The 24612-nt window shown below is 38.6% G+C and overlaps 1 protein-coding gene across 1 annotated transcript; it reads left to right on the top strand.

The window, feature by feature from the left end:
• Positions 1-8915: 8915 nt before the first annotated feature.
• Positions 8916-10433, top strand: LOC149208941 (uncharacterized). Its single transcript, XM_089398463.1, has one exon. The coding sequence runs from the start codon at positions 8916-8918 to the stop codon at positions 10431-10433; it is 1518 nt and encodes a 505-aa protein (XP_089254589.1).
• The last annotated feature ends 14179 nt before the right edge of the window (positions 10434-24612 follow it).

The following is a 24612-nucleotide window of genomic DNA, read 5'->3' as shown; positions in this document are numbered from 1 at the left end:
GAAATAATCACAAATCTAGGCTAGAACTTGCAAAAAACCCCTTGCTTGGAAAATCCGGAAGAACACCTCTCAAATGCACACAAGAAGAACTAGAAGTTTAGGATCCTAGAAACCCAACCAATACCAAATCCACTGGGCTTCACCAAAGGGAATTCTTCTTTCAACGACCCCAAGAAGGAAAAGCTAGACAATGTCTATGCATGAGATCCAAAACAACACCAGCACTAAAACCTCTTCCTGAGCAGAATTGCCACCACCAGAAGCTTGGGCGCCACTTATAAAAGCAACAGACACCTTACATAGACAAACAAAGAACCACCTAAGGAATGAAAGGGAAAGTTTCACCCAGAGAAAAAGGGAAAGATTCGTTACCTTATTGAGCCCGCAAGAGGAGTGATGAACATAAGATCACCATCATACCCAAACTACTCTAAGAAAAGAGAACACAGGTAAATTTATATCCCTCAATGAGCCAAGAAACACCCAGACTGCTCCATGAGCCATACTACTTAACCACTGTAACGATGACGCCATTGATCCTTGAGACAATACTATTCCTTTGCACATAGGTGAAGGAAGATGTTTCACACATCAAATGCAGAGAAATTAACTACAACGTGATGGAAGGGTTGAATGCCTGCCCTCCTCTGCTCATACCTTATGCCAAATGTCATTCTTCACGTGACACGTGGCTCTAAGTGTCTGAAAGCCCCACTAGGGATAATTATTTTATATTTTAAATATAATTACTTTTTAAGTTATTTGTAAAAAGCTTCGAGTTAATCAAATTAACTTTTAATTAGCATTACTTAAAAAAATTTCACATTTAAATATTTATATTAATAAAAACTTGATAACCTTACATTTTACAATTATATCACATATTTAAATTACTAAGAAATAAGAAATAAATATGCATCACTGTAATATGACATTGAAAATAAAATATAAATAATAAGGCACATGCAATAGATCAATTACCGAAGTAATAAAAACTTTTACAAGAAAGGAGTTATTATTTTATTAAAATATAATGAATTATCTTCATCTTGGAAATAGGAAATGTACAAGGGTTTTTCACAAGTTGATTGTGATACATGTAATGTGTAGTCGAATATTTATTTATATATCATAAATAAAAACTAAATATATTCATTTTTAGGATGTGGTTAAGGAGCTTCATGTTCAACATCCATGATACCTATCATGTAGTGGGGGAATAGACACCTTAAATTAAATTTGATTTAAACAAGCCATTTTCACCATGGCATTTTACACTATTCTTAATGCTAGCATATTAATAAATATGATAAGATATAACTTAAATTAGGTGTTTTTAAAGATTTCCTTTAGGTGTCTAAGGAATTTTTTAAGGTAAAATGATATAAAATACGTAATTGAAAAATTAAATGGGCTTTATTTTGATTTTTTTCAACCAATTTAGAGCTAGAGCATAACCTAACAATTTTTTTTTATAACAGAAAATATCTAAATTTTTGGTCAAATTCATATAGAAATTTCGGCTTTGTCGATTCTTAAGTAACTCCCACACAAAATTGCTTTAACTAATTATGATAAAGACCCACCTTAAATCGTGTTCAACATGAGATGTTATTGGGTATTTTTTTTAGGAATGATCATCCTTGACATAAAGACATCTTAACTACAGTTAACTTACATGGTCACTCGTTATTGTGGGACCCGCATGAGTTGTGCAAAGGAAACCGTAATTACTTCTGGAAGGATGAGAAAGAAAGAAACAAAAGTTTAACGTCCCCAAGACTAAAGATAGCCTATGGGACCTCTTTTAGAGTGAAAACTTGAAGAAACTATCTACCTCAAGAGGTTTAATCCTTTTCAAAATGGATCTATATTGGTTCCATATATGCATATATCATGAGTAATTTTTCATTTATAAAACTATATTTTTGAATGCATAAATGGATACAATGCCTTAAAATTTTACTTGGACACTTGGATTGTGTAAACTACACCACATAAATTTGCAATTCCAACAAATCTTTGCTAGACAAAATTTAAATTTAAATTTAAAACTGGAATTAATGGCTCCAAATTAATTTAAATTTTTTAAAAGGAGATAGCTAAAATTCTAAAACAAACCCCTTTTTATGTTGATTGCAAAACATCCTAGAATCTGAAGGTCACTCCAGTGAAATATGCTCTTTATTTAATCTCATTATCAACACACATTGACTTTAGTCATTTCCTCTATGCAATTACATTTTTTGTGCGCCAGTGCCCACGAGAACCTATGGTAATGTTTCTCCTCATTACCTTGCATGTTATAGCTTGGATATAATATGTATATAAGATTTTGACATATTGGTATGATTGGAAATAAATGATTTAGCTAGGTGGTTCAAGCAACATCTGTCAGACAGGCATCGACACAAGTGTGAGACTATTGCAAGCCTGAACACATTTCCTCTCCTCCATCCTCCACCCTTTAGGTTGTTATCTTTCCTTTGCTGCAACATTTTTGCAGTAACATCATAGGCATGTTCAATTCCTTTGGCGTATCTTTGCACCTTTAGTAGAAATTGCTAGTAATATTTACACCCACACACACATGCAGTTCAATATAAGATAGAGAGATAGTAGGTGCACAAACACACACAATATCTATATATATATATATATATATATATATATATATATATATATATATATATATATATATATATATATATATATATATATATATATATATATATATTGAAACATTTCAATGATTAGAAGGAAGAAATAATTAAAAGTAAAATAATTCAATTTCTTTCTTAATAAGAGGAAATACATAATTAATTCAATTTTTAATATAAAATTGAATTAATTATGTATTTCCTCTTATTAAGAAAGAAATTGAATTATTTTACTTTTATTATTAATATTATTAATAATAAAAAATTTCATTGTATATCATGAATAAAATATTTCACTATGCAAGGTTAAAGAATATTGGCATGTAATATAAAACCATATAATTTCATATAGAATAATATTACTAAATTTCAAATTTTCTACTAGCCTTGTTAGGGTTTTCAGGATTTGTGTATGATCAAAAGGTTTTAGAAACCCTCATGGTAGCCTAGATTATCATTGTGTCCAAGTTCAAGGGGTCAATGGTCTGTGTGACAAATTCTTCAACTTGCTATCAGATCTTTGTCAGGCTCCCCCCTAGCTAGTTACTGCTCATTGAGTTTTCTCCTCAAATTTGGTCCACAACCTCAACTTTTATTTAGAGCTTTGAGTGAGTATCCCATTGGACATGCAACACTTGCATTTTCAAGGTAAGAAGTTGAAAGTTACTACTCCTCTCTCACTGTTTTTATGGTTCTTTCACTATGGCAGGGGGGGAGGAGAGAGGACTTGAGGTAAGCCTTCCTACTCTCAGAATTTTTCTTATAATGATGTCATCCATCCTCAACCCCCACAAAGGAAAAATCGGGAGTAGACAACTCTAGAGTCATTTTTGGTGGAAAAATTTGAGGAAGTTCCCTCCCTATACATCTCTCACTCAGATCTAGAGGATCTTCACTAAGTGTATTTAGAGGTAGCCCTAATCTGTCCTTTTAATGGATTTTTTCCCTGCACATTTCCTCTCTACCAATAAATCCATTCCATATGGACTAAAAATTGCAAGGTTATTTTTTGCTCAAGAGGCTTCTTCATTGTGTTATTTGAGGAATCTGAAGATTATCAGAAAGCTTTATCTAAAGGGCTCTGGTTTAGGGTAAATGATGGATTGTTTTTAACACCTTGGTTCTAATATTTTGACCCTTCCACAATTGTCATTACCAAGATGCCAATATGGGTCAGGCTTCCTAATCTGCCAGCTCACTTGTGGCACTACACAACCTTTCAGGGCATTAGAGACTCTCTAGGTCATTATCTTACTACTAATGTCTCTTGACGATAGCTTGGTGTATACACCTATGGTAGAACTTGTGTTGAAATTGATATCAGTAAAGGGTTGCTCGATTAAATCAATTTAAAGATCAATGATTTTCATTGGACTCAAACTTAGGCCCTCAATAATTTTCTTAATAATATCATTTGAAATGAAATCTCCCCAACTTAAAATTTTCTCAATTATTACATTTTTTGATCTCTTTCATTTTTATATTAAGAATTTCAATCTATTTAAATATGGTCAAGCACTCATTAGCATTCATAGAAAGATGTGTTTTTCCTTGATGATGGATGGAGTCTCAACTCAAAACATTAGACATTTCCTACACTCTACAAAATTATTTCCATAAGCAATTGATGAACAATATGATTTCCAATTGTGAAAGCATGCACACAAAAACTATAAATTTGATGTTTAATGCTGGAAGTTATTATTTATTATATTAGGAAGTACTTATTTAAAACATTAAATATCTCAAACAAATTTTATATAGTTAAAATTTTTATATTAAAATTAGTTTTTAGATATAATGTTTCGGTAGATGTTATATATTAGCAACCCTCTTTAGTTATGATTATGGAAAATAAAGATGAATATAAGGAGGATTTATTGTGCATCAACAAGAGTTGGATTTTTGAGGTTATAAAAGTAGAGCTAAAATTTCATTCTCTGAGGGATTGTTAAAGGATTTTTAAAGCTCTTGTGCGCGCATGCTTGACCTAGCAGCCTTGCTGCCTCTCGCAGCCCCTCCGCTTGGCAGCCTCCTGCTGCTGAGCTCTCCTAAGCTCGGGCTCGACCCCTCTTTCCTCTTCCTACGTAGCCTCCTGCTGTTTCCTCTTGGCAGCCTCCTGTTGTCGATTGCGCGGTGCTCAGGGACGGGCCTTCTGCTGGTCTTGGCACTGTGTCCTCGCATGGGGGTTCCGCTCCTGGCCTAGCTGCGGTAGGTTGGTTCCCTCTTATCGTGGGTGGCCTCCTTCGCCATGGATCTTGGCGGCGGTTCTGAAGATTCTCCCCCTCCTCCTCCTGAGCTTGAAGCGTTCAGGTCTCTTGTCACAGCTGCATAGAAACGACAGTCCTCTGGCCCTCAGCACAGGTTCGTTAAAAAACTGGGAAGCATTCCAACGGTGTCTCTGTCGGTGGAAGATACTTGTAGAACAACACTGAATCTCGTCAAAAGAGGCCTTATTGGTCAGTTTACAGGGTTATGGCCTTCCCCGAAAGCTGTCGAAGAGTGGGTAAAGCGTAATTGGACTCCCCTGGTCAAAGAAGGAATAAAAAGTCATTTCGTGGGCAAAGGTTTTTTTGTGTTCGTGTTCGAAAACGTGGAAGATAGAAGCCTGATTTTCAGAAATGGGCCATATTTCATGGGCCCTCAAGGACTCTACTTGAATAAATGGTCTCCCGACTTTGATCCAGCTCAAGATGTGCCCACGACGGTGCCAGTCTGGGTGCGCCTTCCTCATCTCCCCCTCCACTGCTGGAGTTAGAACTCGTTGCAGTCCATTGGAAATGCACTTGGAATATACATAGATTAGGCACCAAGGAAGGATCAATACTCTTGTGCTTGAATATGCGTAGAGGTCGACCTTGAAATTGGGCTACCTGAAGCCATCAAACTCACGGTGGCGGCTAGACTCACATCCAAGAGCTTGATTATGAGCATCTTCCTTTCAAATGTCGTCACTGCCACGAATACGGGCACTTCGCAAGATATTGTAAGAAGAAAAATGAGGAAACTACAGAAAAAGAAAAAGAAGAGCAATGGAAGCTAGCAAAGAAAACAGCAAATAACAGGCAGAACAACAAAAACAAAGGCAAGGAGATAGGGAACAAATCAGGACAAGAAAACGAGAGCCTTCAAAGCACTGGAAACAAGGAAGCAATCAGCACAGTGGAGGACAAAAATCCCTTCGAATCTCTCACTCCTCCCTCAGATCCTCCGGAGACAGAACAGGAAGATCCTCCCCAGCCAAACAACATCGACTTCCAAGATCCAGGTAACACATCAAATCTGAATCTAAGTAATAATTCTTCCCCTTCATATGCTGACATAATCAAACAAAAGAAGAAGAAGGTAGAAAATGTAGGCTCCTCGGATGATGAGAATATTGAAAGGCCATCCAAGCGAGTCGGAAGGAGATCAAACAAGGAAACTAGGGAAGAAGAATCAGAAAGGCAAAAAACCCTTGGAAGTCAAGCCACTATTGAAATGACTCTTGGGAGGAATACCAGACCAAGGGCTTCCAAGGGAGGCGGACCCACCCCAACAAGTTGTAAATGATGAAACTGGTTTCTTGGAATTGCAGGGGTTTGGGGAATCCCATTAAGGCAGAGCCCATCAAAGATTTAATGAAAATGGAACCCATAGACATACTCATGCTCCAAGAGACAAAAATAGAAGGGGAGATACTCCTTAACACCAGTAGTACAAAATGGAAATTTGACTCAGGAAAGGCAGTCAGTGCTAGAGGCTCGGCTAGAGGAATAGGCACATTCTGGTCCAAAAATTCCTTCACTCTAGACAGATCCTATGAGACCCAACATTGGATATATACAAAACTATGTCATACATCAAGTAATACTAAACTAGCCTTATTTAATATGTATGTCCTGGTGCATTATGAGGAAAAAACAGAGTGCTGGAAGACACTCTCGGATTACTTAGAGCATCTCAACCCTACGAATATTTTCATAGGAGGAGACCTGAACATAATCTTAGACCCCAAAGAAAAGAGAGGTGGATCCTCCACAAGAGACCCCTTCCTCTCCACAGTGGAAAACCTCATTCAGCTATGGGATTTAGTAGACTTTAAGCCTGTGAAAGGTGCATACACTTGGACAAATAATAGAACAGGGGAACATCATATTTCAGCAAGGCTGGATAGATTCCTCACCAGCAGCTCTATCATGATGGACAACAGAATTGTTTTTTCCAAGATTCTTCCTAAACTAACTTCGGATCACAAACCAATCCTATTGTGCTTAAAGGAAGAAGAAGACCTCGGCCCTCTTCCGTTTAGGTTCAGCCCTCTCTGGGTCGAAAGGGAAGGGTTTCTTGAAACTGTACAAATAGCATGGAAAACAGATGTCTTCGGCTCCCCAAGCTTTGTATGGGAGCAAAAAATGAAAAACACCAAGAAGGCACTAAAATAATGGATGAAGAAAGCCACTAACACCCCCACCAGCCAGAGGAAAAAAGCAGTAAATCAGTTGGAAGAACTTCAATTTGGATTGGAAGAGAAAGATATATCACCCACGGATTTAGACAAAGAAAAATCTGCCCAAAGGAAAACATAAAGCTCCTTTAGACATGAGGAAGAACACTGGCGATTAAAGTACCGCAGCTTGTGGCTCAAAGCAGGGGACAGAAATACTACTTATTTTCATAGACAATACAGAGCTTGACTTTCACGAAACCACATTGCAGAAATCACTACAGCTAGTGGTCAGGTTTGCAGAGGATTTGAACAAATTAAGGAAGCCGCTGTGGAGCATTACCAAAACCTCCTTAGCGCTGGAAAAGACGGGAGCGAGGAGGATATCATAGAATTCCTCACAAACATCCCTCATCTAGTCAGTTCAGAAGACAATGATATACTCCTAAGCCCAGTCACGGAAGAAGAAATAACAAATATTGTCTGGTCCATGGAGCCAGACAAAGCTCCCGGACCTGATGGATTCTCAATCCATTTTTATAGAATATGCTGGGAGCTAATAAGACCTGATCTTCTTCGAATGGTTCAAGGTTTCATGAGGAAGGCAAAGGTTGGAGGCGACATAAATTCCACCTTCCTCGCCTTAATCCCAGAGGAAGCAAGTCCAAGTTCATTTGATAGGTACAGGCCTAAGATTGTGGCCAAGCTGCTTTCAAACAGAATCAAACCTCTTCTAAAAAAATTAATCTCTCCCGCCCAAGGGGGTTTTGTGAAAGGGCGACACATCCTGGATAATGTCATTCAAGTACAGGAAGCACTGCACTCGAGTCATTCACGTAAAGAACAAGGTATGCTCATTAAACTGGACATGTGTAATACCTTTGACAGAGTTAATCGTTCTTTCTTGTACAGGGTTCTATCATCTTTTGGTTTCAGCAAGGACTTCATCAATTTAATCAAAGCTTGCCTGGAGAAGATATGGATAGCACCAATGATAAATGGAAGACCTGCAAACTTCTTCTTAGCCACAAGGGGTTTGAGGCAGGGTTGTCCTCTTTCACCCTTTCTCTACATCCTGATGGCAGACTCCTTAAGCAGAAAGTTGAATCTAGAAAAACAAATTGGTAGTATACCAGGGATCAGAATCGTGAAAGGAATAGAACCAGTGAATCATGCTCTTTCATAGAAGACTCCCTGTTGCTGGGGGGGCCTCTCCAAGAATACCAAATACCTTCAGAACCATTCTCCAGAAATTCTGTAGCATCTCGGGAGCACTGGTAAGTAAGAGGAAGAGTGCGGTGTACGGTTGGAATACATACCAACACACAATTGAAAAAATTGCAGAAGATATGGGATATATAGGGCACGCAGAATGGGAAAAAAATAAATACTTGGGCCTCCCTATAACGTTGGGCTCCAATAGGAATCATCTGTGGGAGGAAGTAATCTCAAAATTCAAAAAGAAGATAGTAGCGTGGGGAGGCTTTTGGCTATCCACAGGTGGAAAACTTACGCTCATCAAATCTGTCCTCTTGGCTTTGCCCACATTCCAAGCTTCTCTCATGATGTCTCCAAAATACATTTTAGATCAAATCTCCAGACTCATTCGCAATTTCCTATGGAATGGAGGGTGCGGGAATGCCAATGGATTTCATCTAATCAGCTGGGAAACTGTGAAACGACCGAAGGTGGAAGGAGGACTTCAAATACGTGACCCTGTGCACGCAAACTTAGCTCTGGGTTGCAAGTTGTTATGGCAGCTCTGCGCTGAGCCTAGCCACCCAGTCAGCCAGATCTTCAAGCAGAAATATCTCAAAAATCAGTCTATCATGACCTTCAAGCCGGAGAAATCCCCAAAAGGCACGCAGGCCTGGAAACTGTGCAACAGAGGCATCGAGTTCCTCAGAACCCGCCTGTATCGCATCCTTAGGAATGGTAAAAAAACAAAGCTGCGGAAAGACTGTGTCATGGGACACGACCCTCTTGTTGAAAACAATGAGATTTTTGAGATAAGAGATTGGCTTCGAGCAAAAGGCATTCGGAAAATCGAGGACATCTCAGAATGGGATAGTAAAGGCAATTGGCAGAGATGGAAATTCCCCAGAGTCCCAGAACAATTCAACGCTCAGTTGGCTGCCCTTAATGACGCAATCTCTGACTTTGCTCCAGTTCATACTGATGATGAAGATGCTTGGGGCTGGGGCAAGAATGGAGTGTACACTGCAAGCCAAGGATACTATCAAATGCAAAGCAAACAAGACTCGCCATACCCGGCAACTGTGTGGAAACAGATTTGGGACAGCTTCAGCATCCCCAAAATCAATTTCTTTTTCTGGGCTTTATTCCACAACAAAATTCTGACTGGAGAAAATTTGTGCAAAAGGAATATAGCAGGGCCACACAGATGCGTCCTCTGCAAAAGAGATCTGGAAACTGCAAATCATCTGTTCATAGCGTGCGATTTTGCGAAGGAGGTATGGTCCATCTTCTTCATTGGGTTGAACGTGAATTTCTCTACTCAAAGCACGATTGCCACCATGTTCACCTCCTGGAATGCCAGCTACCCCCACCGCATTGTCAGTAAATCAATTTGGCACAAAGTGTGGATAGCTGCTCCAAAATATGTTTGCTGGAAAATCTGGTTAGCCCGGAATGAGATTATTTTCAATAACACTGAGCTATCTGCAGCAAAAGTGGCGGAACAGGCAAAGAACCTCCTCTTAGAAACCCTTAACCACTCTTCAGTTAAGGATGACAACTCCCTTAGAAGCGAAGAAAGGGCGTGGTTGGAAGATTATACAGGAAAGGCTAGACACTCAGCAAACACGCACCCAACTCACAAGGAAAGATGGCAGATCCATGAATCAGAGGAAAATTTTCAGCAATGGTGGAAATCCCAGGACAAGTGCACTATTTTCTTTGATGGAGCTTCAAAAGGCAACCCAGGGAGGTCAGGAGTAGGAGGTGAGATCTTCTTTCAGAATGGGAAAAAAGAAGAATTCAGCTGGGGTCTTGGACTAAAAACCAACAACCAAGCTGAAATTCTCGGTCTCTTTAAAGCCTATCAAATAGCCAGTAAAGAAAACCCAAACAAAATTCTAATCATAGGCGATTCAGAATTGCTGATAAAAACAATGGTAAAAAAGAGAAGGCTAAATGATCCGGCACTGAATAAACAACTAGCAAGAGTAAACAGAACTTTGAAAGACTTCCCCTCAGTTCAATTTTGCCACATTCTCAGAGGATTAAACAAGAACACGGACAGATTGGCAAATATTGGATGCTCTCTGCAAGAAGGAATGATTAGCATAAATGCAGAAACACCGACCAAGGCAACTATTCCTTAAGAAGAAAGAGTGCTTTTGTCATTTTTGGAAATTGTAATGGTCGTTTAGGCTTTGCCCGACCTGCTTTCTATCAATAAAAATTAACCGTTTCAGTTAAAAAAAAAAAAAAATCATTCTCTGAAGAAAAAGTAGCCTGAAGGTGGTTTCCCTAAGTATTCTTTGTTTAGTGGGTCTTTTGTAAATTTACTTTCCTCTGTGGATGCTAAGGGCTGGAGGGTAGTTTCTCATAATTTAAAACCCTCTGCTTCTAAAGTAATTCCTATGGAAGGGATCATTCAAGCCTCCATTCCTCTGGCAAGTAGGCAAAGGAATCCAAAGAAAAAGGCTATGGTTTGTTCTACAAGGTCATAATTATAATCCCAACCCTTTTTTAAGGTCCTTTGAGAAGAGTTCCCTACTCCAAGGATTACCTAATGAAGATCTTGTCAGGGGGTTGGGGGGATCCCCTAAGAAGAATTCCCTCAAGCGTATGTTTTTTTCATAATACGAATGCCATTTTCTTGCAAGAGACTATGTGTGTAATCCTGAAAGTTGTTGAATGTTTACCCAACTTGTTGGTGCGGTGAAATTTCTTTTCTATTGATGATAGTGGGAATTTAGGTGGTTTGTTGTCGGGTTGGTCCCCTTCAATTAGTCCTTTTAATTGATATATCAATGAGACTATAATTTGAATGGATGGATTTAGTTCTTCCCTAGGGATGAATATCTATCTCACCAATTCTTATGGTCCCTATTACTACAAAATCAGTTTCTAGTCAAATCTATTAGATTGAAATTTCATAGATAAGGATAATTTGATATTAGTGGGAAATATGAATTTCTCTTTATCCCAAAGAGAAGTGTGGGGTTGACTGGCAGGATGGATGCACAAGAGGGTTTTTTTCATCATTGGATGGAGATGATATATTTTGTGGATATTGAGCCCTCAAAATTGGTTCCTACTTGGTCCAACAACCGATCGATAGAAAATGCAATTGGGAAGCGAATTGACAAATTTTTAGTAAAGCAGTCTTTCTTGTCAAAACTTGTGTTGTATCATTTTGTAGTGAGATGTGAATCAATATTTAATCATAAATATATCCTCCTTTTTCTCGGGGATGATAATATGATACATTATTTGTCCTAAGATCAAAAACAGGCTAAAAAATGAAAGTGATTAGAATCTCCCAAAACTAGCATCAAGTCATAGTGTTTTTCATTCTGATTCCAACGATGCTTTAATCGCTTCAATCTGATGTCATATGAATAATTTATGCAATTCTTAATTTTTTGACCAACAAGTAAAAATTCAACAACAAAGTTGACCGTACAACTAATGTCATTAGATGACTATGCAAGGTATAGTTGGCAATGGACCAATCTGGTCTCGATATGTAGCATCATCGTATAAGGTGGAGGTGGCGCATTTTGGTTGGTTGGTTTGATTTGAGGTGGCCCAAAAAAAGGTTGCCATGTGGCCCAATAAGGGGGAGCCATGTGGCCCTCTATGGTTTTTGAAAAAAAAATTATAACAGGTCTAAGGGCCTCAATAGATTTCAACCACTTGACCTGCCACAACACAACACAATTCTTTACCGTTGGGCCATTGCATTGGTTCTTAATCGTAGAGGGTTGTCAGTTACATTTAAAGTGATATCTTTTCGCATTTGGGAGGAGGGGTTGGGTAGTGATTCCTAACACCTGGTCATGATGGCACTCACATACCCATAGCGAAAACGGAGCATAGTGGGTTGGGGCACTTGGCCCTAGCACCCGGGGCTATCAGTACCCACGTGATCGGGTGGAGAGATATGGTAGAGGGGCAGGACACTTGGCCCTGGCCCCAAGTCTCATACAGAGCCCATGTAACTACAAACGTAGGCGTAGGCGAAGGGACTGAGTGGATTATTCATAGCCCCCAATTTTCAAACCACTGGTGGAAAGTTGGGAGCCAAAGCTATCGGGGGCAGATAGTTGGGCCCGAACCCCGACAATATTTCCACGATATGACCCTATCTCGACAGAATAGGAGCCAACGGGGGAGTGTTATAGACATATTTGGGCACATCAACCCCAAACTCATATGTCGATGTATTAGGGTTCATCAACCCCTAAAATAGTTATTTTTATACCCTAAAAGAACTAAGTCATTTGAATGCCTCATTCCCCAAAAGTTCCATCTCAAAAATCATCCAGAAAGTGCCTAAATTGAATCATTTCTGAAAGCCCTGTGTTAGGGTGAGATGCATCTCACCTGCTGCACTGTCAACTTGATATGCATCACAATTTGGCCCTCTAGAAAGTGCGATGGCGACGTAGGACAAAATGTTGGGAGAGTTTGAGAGTTGGTTGCTCATGGAATCTTCTAGAAACTTCTCCTATGCCACTTACCTCTCTGAATTCGCCCAAGGATGACTAAGGGAACTAGGAAACCATCTCCAATTCCCCTCTCTTGTGGAAATAATTTCAACAAATGGAATGGCATTCATCATCCTCCACTGATGACTCACCCTCTTTCAATCATATATAAAAGGATCTCTCATCCAAGAGATCAGAAGGCTGAATTATTCTGAGTTGTAAGGAAGTGTTGCTAGCTTCAGTATTGAGGAGAGCATTGTGTTATTGTTGGTGTGTTCTTGCTGGTTCATGAGGTGAACAAGGCTTGAAGCTGGGAGGATGGCACTGGATCAGACAACTGGGTTGTAATTCTCCTTGTTATTAATAAAGTTCTTCAAGAATTTTCCCAATTGATTGTGTTAATTATGCATTCTTTTGTTCATTATATATCTGATTCTATGATTATGCTGTGATGGATCATTATGCTTTGACATGTCTTTGTTTCTGTAGATGTGCAAGTACTCTCCAAGCATGTTAAGTACGGGGAGGAGTTATAGGATCATTCAAAGGAGAGGGAGATCAAGCGAGGATTCAAGTGAAAGTTACAGGTTGGTCCTTCACAATCTCTTTCTTATCTGTCACTTGTAGGAAAGATATTGAATTGCTTTGACTGTTATTTCTAGGTTAGCTACCAAACCTAGAGGGCTAGCATTTCTTAGAAGTACTAGTTTTCCCAGAAACAAATTGGTGACTCCACTGGGGAACTATGATTGTTTTTTGCTATTGTGTGCTCTATAATGCGTTATATAAACTATAGACATAGTCTGAAGCCAGCTAGGAAGCTTTCAAACTGCTTTTGTTATGTAATTGCGTACTAGATAAATGCTACTTCAGTAAATCTCTGGTTTAGTTTATATCTTGAGCATTTGATTTGCAAAAGCATTAGAATGCCCTTGCTGGTAGCTCAGTAACCTCATAAGACATTCCATCACACTTTTCTTATTATTGCTCATTAAAATCAAGCTTAATCCATTGAAAACTGCTCCAAATTTGAGTCAAAAACAATTTCAAAATCGCTCCTTGGACCATCGCGCTGTCTTGAACTGTGACCTGATATGCATCTCAGTTCCCGAATGGGGAAAGTACGATGTATATTGCTGTCTGCAAGGGCTAAGTGTGATGGATGACTGAGATTCAAATTTCCCATCTAGGAAGTTGAGGGTTTTTGACTAGTTTTCAATGATGTTTGCTTGTTTGTTGAATATGAACAATGTCTCATTACTGAAGCCACTTTTTAACACTTAGATCAGCCTCTATTTAGATTAGGATTGGTGAATGTTTTTGTGTGTTTGTTTTTCATTTACAATCCATTGTCAAAAGTAGTGTTAATCGATTTGTTGTTTCGATACAAAAAGTGTCGTAAATTCTTCCTTCATTTGATAATTGATTAAACTATTTTGGTGTACATTTGATTTAATTTGATTTCATTCAAAGTGTCGAAAATATATTTCTTCAAACTTGAAAGTTTCGTTTTGAGTCTTCCTTTCTCTCTTTGAAGAAAAATTGTCGAAAATTGTCATTTTGGGTGAAACATTTTGAGTCACTGTTGCATTTAGTTTTCCTTCTTGAATCATTCACATTAAGGAGAACTAAAAACAAATACATGCATTTTGCATTTTAGTATTTTGGTTTGTGTGCACAAAAGATGATTTAGGAAAATTGCATTAGTGTGTGCTCTTTTCTCTTTGCTTAAAAGTACTTCTATGCTCTCTCCCTAGTAGTTAGGATTTTCATTGATCAAATAAATGAAAAGATTGCTTATCATTGTAGATTCATCTTTAGGAATTTCAAATCACATTTTCACAGTGAACCATCAAAGGAAAACTTTTAAGAAATATCAAATTAAAATGAACCTCAATGAACTTAACAACGCTTTGGAATCTAATGCAACACATTTAGAGGTCTAGGCTTGAGACGTGTTCCGGCATCGTTAAACCTAGTGGCTATCATTTTCATTGAGGGTTGGGTGATTCCTCCTCTTTGATACGACAAGTGCTAGTACGAACTTGTGCTCCTTGTACCATCACATATATATTGGGAGACCCCATTAGGCTTAAATCCTTTATCCATAGGAAATCGAGTCTACCGCCTTATCGATCGCAATGCACTAAACACAACATTTGAGAAGATTGACTACCGTATGTAAATTCCTTGGTAATTTCTCTTTAATTTATCACCAAGGTGTGTATTTCAGTTTTGCGATCGGTCTGGTAAACCTTTTTATCTAGATTCTCCAGAGTAGTCACTTTCGTTCCTTTTCGACTCTTTAAAAGAAAAGGTCCATCTGAGCACTTTTCCTTTCAGGCTCATTAAAAATCGAAAGTGACTAGAGTCATCTTTTGCTTTTTCTCGACTCTTTAAAACTGAAAAAGCGAAGTTGTGTCCAAGTGTTGTTAAAATTAATTGACCGAGGATAACATCCTCCACACTCACTCTTTAGTTTATCTTAGGTTGAAACATATGGCGACAAATCTGGAGTCCATCGATCAAGGAATTCCTTTTGATGGAAATCCTAGTTCTTTTCATCCATTTTGAAATATTGGTGCTCCATATATGGCTACATTGTCCCTTCTGGGATTTACCACTGGCTTTCCAGTATGGTTGTTTTCAACCTCCTTGGTTCAAAATGTCATGATTTCTCAGCAATCGAGTACACCTCCAACTGGAAAAAATCAACCTCCAGTTGATCCTAAAGTTGACCCTTTGCCTTCCTCCTCGTTTGTTTCTTCCTCCCCTTCTTCCTCTTCGCCTGGTGAAAGTGTTGTTACTAGTAACCAGGTGGCAAAGAAGAAAAAGAAGAAGAAGCACATTCAGTAGAAGGGAAACCAAGCAACCATTGCTTTGAATGCAACATCTAATGAAAATCCATCTATTAAGCCTCACAAAGTCAAATTGCCATGCAAACTTTGTGCGGGAGACCATCTTCTTCGAAGTTGTCCTGATATTCCTCAAATCTTAGAAGAATGGTCTTCCCATTCACATCCTCTTGTGTCATCAACCTCTGGAGATCATGTTGGTGACATACCATCAACTACTGATAGTAAAGTTCATGGAAAGAAGGGAAACGTCAAGTTTCCATGTAGGTTATGTGAAGGGAATCACCCCATTCACCTTTGTCCCTATCTGGATGAAGCCAAGAAAGTGTTGGATAATTGTCTTGCTTCACCACAACGACTTCCATCTGGTTATAGGAAACTCTCCCTAAATCCTTCACTACTTGTTGAATTGACTGACCAAAATCAATTGTCAGTCAAAACCACTCTCTCTGAAAGTGAATCCTATGAGTCTATACCCGATGCAAATCAACAGGCTGAGGTAACAGTTGACCCAATTTCACCTTCAACTAATCGTACCTTTCCCAAGGAGAGTGAAAATCATACAACTCAGGTTATTTTTATTTCTTCAGATTCAAGTGAGCTTGGGGGCAATCCACATGTTCCATCAAGATAGGAGGAAAATCCTCCAGTTCTCGTAACTCAAGGGGTTAATTCTCCCGTTTCTACGGTACCCCCTCCAAGTAGTCTAGTCACTTCCTTTGATTGGAATCGACTGGCAGGATTCCGCCTTCCTTCTTATGTGCCTTTCCAGATCATAGTACAAGTTTGTAAAATGATTGTATCTGGCACTATTATAGATGAAGGTGCATCAATGAGTATCCTTTCCTCAACTGCTTGGCAAGTGCTTGGTTCGCCACCGCTTGTGCCTGTTACACAAAATCTGTTGGGCTTTAACAGAGGAACCAGTCGATCATTAGGTATCCTTCCTCAGTTACCTATTACTTTGGGAGGAAAAACCGTTTATCAAAATGTGATGGTAGTCCCAATCCCTTTATATTACAATTTACTTCTTGGGCGAGACTATTTTTATGGCATGGAAGCTATTGTTTCAACACTCTTTCGAGTTATTTGTTTCCCGCATGAAGGAAAAATTTTCTTCGTTGACCAGCTTTCATTTCCTAGTCCAAATATAGATCCTAATCAACCATTGTCCCTCAATGGTCCTTTTGTACCAATGGTATCATCCCCACCATGGGTTAATTATGTGGCAACCTGTTCCATACCTACATCGACTGACGATCAATTCAGTGATGTTGTACATCATGTACTGGGGGCATTGGAACCAGGTCTCTCCTTCATGACTTCTTATGAGTTGTGATTGGTCCTAAGGATAGTTCATTGTCTTGTTTCAACCTTGTTAAAAAATGAAACAAGGAGTCTGAGGATAGTTCCTTGTCTTGTGTCAACCTCGTTAAAAAATGAAACAAGGATTTCAAGGATAGTTTGTTGTCTTATGTCAACCTCGTTAAAAAAATGAAACAAGGATCCAAGGATAATTCATTGTATTGTGTCGACCTCATTAAGAAATGAAACAAGGGGTTTGAGGATAATTCCTTGTCTTGTGTCAACCTCATTAAAAAATGAAACAAGAAATATGAGGATGGTTTTTTTACTGTGTCAACCTCGTTAAAAAACGAAACAGGTCCCACGAGCATAGTTCCTTGTCTTGTGTCAAGCTCGTTAAAAAATGAAACAAGGAATATAAGAAAATTTCCTTGTCTTATGTCAAGATCATTTAAAAAATGAAACAAGGTCCCAAGTTCCAAGTCGAGTCTTTCAGTAGGTCTCGTAAAATCCCAGTCGAGTCTTTCACTTGATCTCGTAAAATAACCTTCATTCCATCCACTTGATAGCCATGAGTCATCTACTTAGGTGAACGAAATAAGGCTTGGGGGGCATGCACCTAATGGTAAAGTTAAGTTTCCTTATAGGTTATGTGAAGGGAATCACCCCATTCACCTTTGTCCCTATCTGGATGAAGCCAAATAGGTATTGGATAACCATCCTGCTTCACTGCAGTGACTTCCATCTAGTTATAGGAGACTCTCCCTTTCATCATGCTAGGGGCATGTAAACTGAATCCAAGCATAGTTTTTCATTTCGAGCTTGTGTAAAAATGAAACTGAAACCAAGCATAGTTTTTTTGTTTCAAGCTTATGTAAACATGAAACGAAATCCAAGCATAGTTCCCTATGGTTCAAGCTTGTCTAAAAGTAAACCCATTTCCATTTTAACCCTCGTGATTGCCATTTTATCAACCTCTTTTATCAGATGAGCCTTGGTTGTTTCATTCCATCACCACCATCCCTTTGGCCGATCATACGCTTTCACTTGGTTGTTTTACACTTTTTGAGGAATAGTTGCAATGCGTGGTCTTATTAGCCAGCCTCTTCACATAAATCAACATGTTTTGAGAAGTTCCAACATCACCGGAACTAGTTGCTACCCTAGACACCAATCTTCCTCAAAATAGATTCCTCTTTAAACCCTTTCCAGACTCTTTAAACATGAAAAGATAGTCGAGCGCTTGTCTCTTCCAGCTCGTTAAAGTATTGGAACTGCCATCCCTCTTGTATTATTTTATCCTTTTATGGACCTGAGGGATTATTTTTACGAAAAATAACTTGTGGAGTTTTCTTTTCATTTGTTTTCAAACTCCCTAAACATGAAAAGGAACGAGTTATCTTTGTCATTAAACTCGTTAAAATAATAGCGACAAACTTGTCCATTTAGACAAGACCAAGTTTCACTGTCACTAGACTCGTTAAAACATCAAATAGCGATGGGTTTGCCCGAAGGGTGAATTATAGAACAAGCATATGTTATTCTCCTCAAGCTTGATAAAAATAAAGAAGTATTGGTCAGCAATGACTGGGGAAAATGGGGAAAAATCTTGAAAACTTATGGTAGCAAGTCGCTCTTGAACATGACACTTTCACTTCATCTCTATGATTGAGTTGGGTTGGGTTATTTCATTTGTTGGTCATCATACCATTGGTCTATCACACCATTCATATTTTGGGGTTAATGCTACTAATTCATCTCAGTGTCGCCAATATGTTCAAGAGAAGTCATCCAGTTAAAAGTCTCATCCTTTGCAATACTATAAATCTTCATTCTCATGACCGCCATTCCTGAGCCTTATGTCGTTAGTCCATTTTCATCTCCAAAAGTCATTTGCTTTGTTTCATGTTGTAGATGTGGGATACATCAAGGCCCTCCTACGACGAGTCACTTCTTGTCGACATCAGCTCATTATCTAAGAAGTCGACTTAAAAACACCCTTTCAGTGCTTTGAAGCTTGCATACATCAATGGCAAGTTTTCGCACTTTCGGTGACAGGTTGACATCAATGGCCTTCGACGGAAAGATTTTGCATGGTGCTCGACATCAAATCATCTATTCACACCACGCGAAATGTACTATAGTACCTTGAGGATCATCATCATTATCGATGATCCCTCTCGCATCTGTTAATAGCTTACATCATTGGCTGGTAATCAGACAATGTCTCTCCATGTTCGACCTCAGATCATCTTTTCGTATGGTTTTACTTGCACAATGAGTGAAGATTGAACGAGTTTGAAGACCCTAGATCTAGTTTCATCCATCTAAGCTGCGATATATTCAGGAGTACAAAAGCATCAAATGTACAAAGGTGTAAAGACCGAAAAAAAACATATGTAAAACAGTAAAAGAGATTTTAAACTAAACCTGTAATTATTTTTCCTGAAATCTGACAGAACTATTGAGGGTACCTACTTGTGCCCTGGCGATTGATGATGCCTCCAGCTCCCTGCTTCGATTACCAAAAGACTAAATCCACCCAGCCAAATTGAGCAGAACCTGCCTACTCAATCCATCTAGTAAGCTTCTTAGTTGAAGCCGACTGTTCCCCCGTGCCCAGAACCTCAGAACAATTCAGACTCTTCTTGTGGATGATTTCCCGTAGATAATGTTCCTCCTCCTTCATATTTTCTTCCCTTTGTCCCCCCTGTAAATCTCTGTTCCGTGGTTTTATTCAGTTTCTTGGCGGTGGCCGCTCTTCCATCAGCAGCCCACCGCTTAGTTTGTTGGTGACACGCTCCCATGTCACGTATCATCTCCCTTATATCTTTTAAAGGTCACGTATATATGTTTTATGATTTAATAAATCACATTATGTTTTATTAAAGTACTCTTTTAATATAAACATTATAACTTTATACTTAGTACCCCTTTTTAATTAATTTCTTATATATATTTTAAAATTATTTTATTAATTTATTAATATAATTTTTTATTAATAACCTGGAATATATAATTTATATAGTCCTCTTTTAATATTTACCCATACATTAAGCAATATGGGTGTTGATGGATGAGTAGAACCTATATTCAAAGAAGTGTCATGGTATTTAGTACTTATAGTTAATTTAGTATATAAATACTAGTGCGGTGTATGCGACACATGCATATGTAGCTATCATATGCATGCATCGTATGCCTACTATTATTCTTGCGTTCTCTATATTTATAGATAGGTCATTACATACACTCCCTCTTCAGAAAACTTCGTCCCGAAGTTAGAGTTTTTATTTTATATGATTACTTATGATAGCAATTAGTACATTCTTCTTAGGATTGTAAATCGAGGTTAAATTCTTATTTAATATAAGGATACTATAAAATTGGTGTTTTGAATACTTCTAGGTTTATAATTTTAATGGTCATGCCTTGCCCTAACCAGGTTCCCAAGCTATTCTAAAATCATCCTATCCTTCCTAATCTCTTCCGCTCCCATCCTATCCGTCCTCTACTGGAGTATGCCATGGCATCAGTTTTACTAACCTAACCATTCATAAACTCCAAGGATAACAACATCGGTTATACCGATCCGATTGCCAGTAGGCATCTAGCAGTCATCATCACACGTCTAGGGAGCGTGATTCGCACAGTCCTCCCATGACTCCAGGGTTCAGAGGATAAACAGTGGGCAACACCTCCACCCCTCTCAATAGAATTAGGGTTAATACCCTATCATAGAATCTCTTCGAGTCTTAATTGTTCTGAGGTTCTGTCATCACGTGGTCATTTTGGTGACGGATATTATCTGCAATCATACACTTGTCCATGCATTTATAAAATGTGCATTAACATATTCAAAATAACTTATGTATAATTCACATATGTCAACTACAGTATAACATATTTTGCCATATTCTATTCATGTCATTGACTTTCATTTAAAATGTAATTATTCTTTGATTTCTATCCCATCAATCATATTGGTATGCATAAATAAAATAGAATTATAATATCTTAATTCCCATCAGGAGTAAAATCATTTAAATGCCTTAAACTTTACTTTGACAACTATAATTTAGTAAGATCAATAACATATTCCATCTTGGTATCCATGTACCAGCAGAATTTAAACATACATTATGTCATAAAAAATTCACGTTTATATATGATCATTCAAAATGGTTCTGAGTCTCTGATTTGCAGTAAAGTAGATATATATTAAACATAGTTTAAAGTTCTTCAAAATTGACACAGATTAGGTATTTTTGACATATGTCCTCTGTATCTTCCCAAGTAGTTGATCTGGGACTATGCTTGTCCCACTGGACCTTAACTTGGTCTACCAAATGATTCCTGAGTTGTCGAACTCTACGTTCCAGTATACGTAATGGTTCGACCGATACAATTCCCTCGTCCAACACCTACAGTTCCTTCCATTGAAAGTTATGAGATTGATTAGCTATATAATGTCTTAATACAGATACATGAAACACATTATGAATTTTATGCAAGTGAGGTGGTAGGGAAAGACGATAGGCGATAGGTCCAACTCTTTTTATGACTTTAAATGTGTTATCACTCAGGTTGTTCCCTGCCTCCTGAAGGGAATACGACCGAGGTAACCACTAACCAATCTTTTAGCTGCAGGTCCTAGCCTACCTGCAACCAGAGAGGGCTCTCTCTTTGTAATTTAGCTTTGTTTTGGTGTATTTTAGGCTAGTTATGATGCACAGAGTTTTGTTTTAAGTTTGTTGGATGGTGATTTCAGGCAGAGCTGGGATGCAAGTCCAAAATAGTCTATACTATTGGGCAATGGAGTCAATGATGGTGTACTGCTGAAAGTGTTTCTTGGGTAAATGGTAATGCTACAGAGCAAGATAGACAGTCCTGGAACAATTTTGAAATCTGAAATTGATGGAATGAAGTCAGGGAATGAAAGGCAATCAAGAATCTTTCATTATGCTGGCAGAGGGAAAGTGCTTGAATATTATTCAGGAGCAATTAAGAATTCCTAAACAGTATTCAAATGAAGGAACTAGTGCAAACATGAGCAGTTAAGAATTCATATTTATGACTAATTTTGAATAAAACACAATTAATAGCAGAGATTGAACACAAGGTGCATTTAAACAAATCCTGGGCTATTCTTTGTTCTCTGTTACCAAGATTATGGAACATATTTGAAATTTGCAAACACAGAAAACATAAAACATAGTTTAGAATAACTTATTGTTCCATTGAATGACACAGGAATTCTGTAGCAGGTCCCAGAACATCATTTGCACTTTCAGACAGTGAAGAAACCATGAACTTCAACAGCCATTTGTATTAGAGAGTCTCAAAAATTACAGCGCAGTCTAGAGAGAAAATCACCAACCCCAAATACATTCTATGGGGAGGTATTTATACAAAAATGATATACAAAATATCTTGTAGATAAGTCTTCATGCAATAACTTTCTTCACCAACTCTTTAAAAGGAAGTAAATGAAAGAAATAAATGCTACAGTAATTGTTGGTGTGCTAGTTGTCCACTTTGTCAGAGATATTTAACCTTTTGGACTAACTGAGTCGGCTGAAGTTGTGTCTTTAATCTGCGGTTCCTGTGTTTGCTGTCCTGGTGCTTTGCTGCATCACTGCTTTGCTGTCCTGGCCTTGGCATCCATACTTGGTCTTTTATTAATGAGCTGCAGTCATAATTTGACCCTTTCTTTCTGCTGTTTTTACTCTTTAACAGGTGGCCCGTGTATCCAAATTTGTTGACCTATAGCTGGTTAAAAATCTGAAGCTGATAAAAAAGGGAACAGAAATCAAATTACCTGGGTAGAATTTCCAGCATTTCCTGCCACCAATCCTCTGTAGGCAGCTGATGTCTTTGTATCTTTATGAGTGTTTCATCAGCTTCAGTGTATTTGTAAAAGTTGGGCTGAACCTCAAATAGGTGATTTATCTCATGTTCAATGTAGAACAGATTTTCTAGCTTGTCATAAAGAGTCTGTCCAGAGGGAGGCCCTATTTCCTCTGAGGTACTTGAGGATGCTGTAATTTGATTTGAAACATAGTTATTCATCCTGGTAGTATACTGTTCACGGGTCAGCAGTCTTCCAGTGCTGGTTAATAAACTGGGTAATCCTCTGCTCTGCAATGCTGCAAGCTTTAGCTTGAAATCATCTATTTCTGCCTGCATTTCCTGGCACTTTCTTTCTAGAGTTTGCACAAAATTTCTTAGGGTCAACACCTTCTTCGCTGTCAGAATAGTATCTGTCCTGCTACTGATGTCTAATGTTGCCAATTCCTCTTTGGTATGAGTATTTAGGAAGTGAATCATTTTATTGGCCTGCTCAGGCATATTTCCCAATGCTGCTCTAGCCCTTTGAGTCTCAAATTGAGCTATGCCTATCAATTCTATTTGTTCATGTATGGCCTAAATTGATCGCCATTGGTCAGTGATTGAATGGCCAATTTTGGCCCACAAAATTTTCTTAGTTTCAGCTAGAGTTTTGTCTAAAGTAAGCTCCTTCTCTCAGGCCTTTATTTTGTTGTCGAAGGCTTTTATTTATCTTTGTTTCTCAGCCACTGTCATCTTGGACTTGTCATAGCTTGCCTCCAGCTTGGCCAACTTTTCTTTGGCCTCTTTCACCTCTGTCACCTGAACTTCTAGCTCTTTGACTGCTTTCATCATTTCTTCCATGCTCATGCTAGATTCTGGTGCTGTTGTTGTTGCTGTTATAGCATCTGTAGTTGATGTAGCTGTTGTGGATGTTGGGATAACAGGAGGGATTGCTGCTGCTGTAGGAAGGGTAGTGGGGACTGTTGGAGCTGTTTGAGGTGGCTGGGAGGTCGACTCTCCCTGCTTGCCTTGCAATGCTCTCTCCAATTCTTCCTCCATCTGAATTATTCTTTGGTTCATCTTCATTAGCAAATCCATGGTATCTTCTCCTTCCTTTTCTTGTACAAGTTCTGCAGTTTGAGGGTGCATAGTTGCAGGCAGCCTCAATTGCTTTCTCAGTGCAACAATATCTTCCTCTTTTTTCTTTATGAGGGCTTGGATGGCTTTAGCATCCTTCTTAGGATCATGTCCTAGTTCCACAATGATTTCCTCCAATGTCTTTATTCTATTATCTTTGGCAGAGGAAGACATTCTTTCCAAATCTAATTGAGTGTTTGTGTTTTTCAGTGATTCCTTCAGTTGATGGGCCAACATGGCCTTGTCTGCTAGAGTGGCATAGACCATTTCACCCGTTTGCTTGTGCAGCTCTATTTGGTCCATCGGGTGTATGTCCTTGGAGAGGACCTCTAAGCTGGTCTTTATATAGTCTGCAGCTATCTGTGGCTATGGTATCTTAGGCTTGAAATGGCTTAGTATCATCTTCTCCTCCTTAAAGTCATAAGCTGCCATTAATCTCTGCTGTTTGGAGGGTGTTGCCTTGAGGAATTGATCATATAGCTGTACTCTTAACAACTCATTTTGAGCCTTGATTTCCATGAAAGTTCCTTTTATGCCAGGCGGTTGCTTGCTTTGCTGTCTTGAGGAAGACACCTCCATACCATGTTGCCTCTCTCGCTCTTGCTGAAATGAGCTAGTAGGTGTTTGCTGGCTAGTTTCTCTCTCCCTCCTCGGACTTTCTATGACTTCTTCACTTATTTCCTCCTCAACTTGAGGATCAACTCTCTGTCTTT

Source organism: Pinus tabuliformis, chromosome 1_2, assembly GCF_031772625.1.
Source record: "Pinus tabuliformis cultivar Carrire ecotype Pingquan chromosome 1_2, CPIR1, whole genome shotgun sequence".
Classification (NCBI taxonomy): Eukaryota; Viridiplantae; Streptophyta; class Pinopsida; order Pinales; family Pinaceae; genus Pinus; species Pinus tabuliformis.
This window is presented reverse-complemented; position numbering and strand designations above follow the sequence as displayed.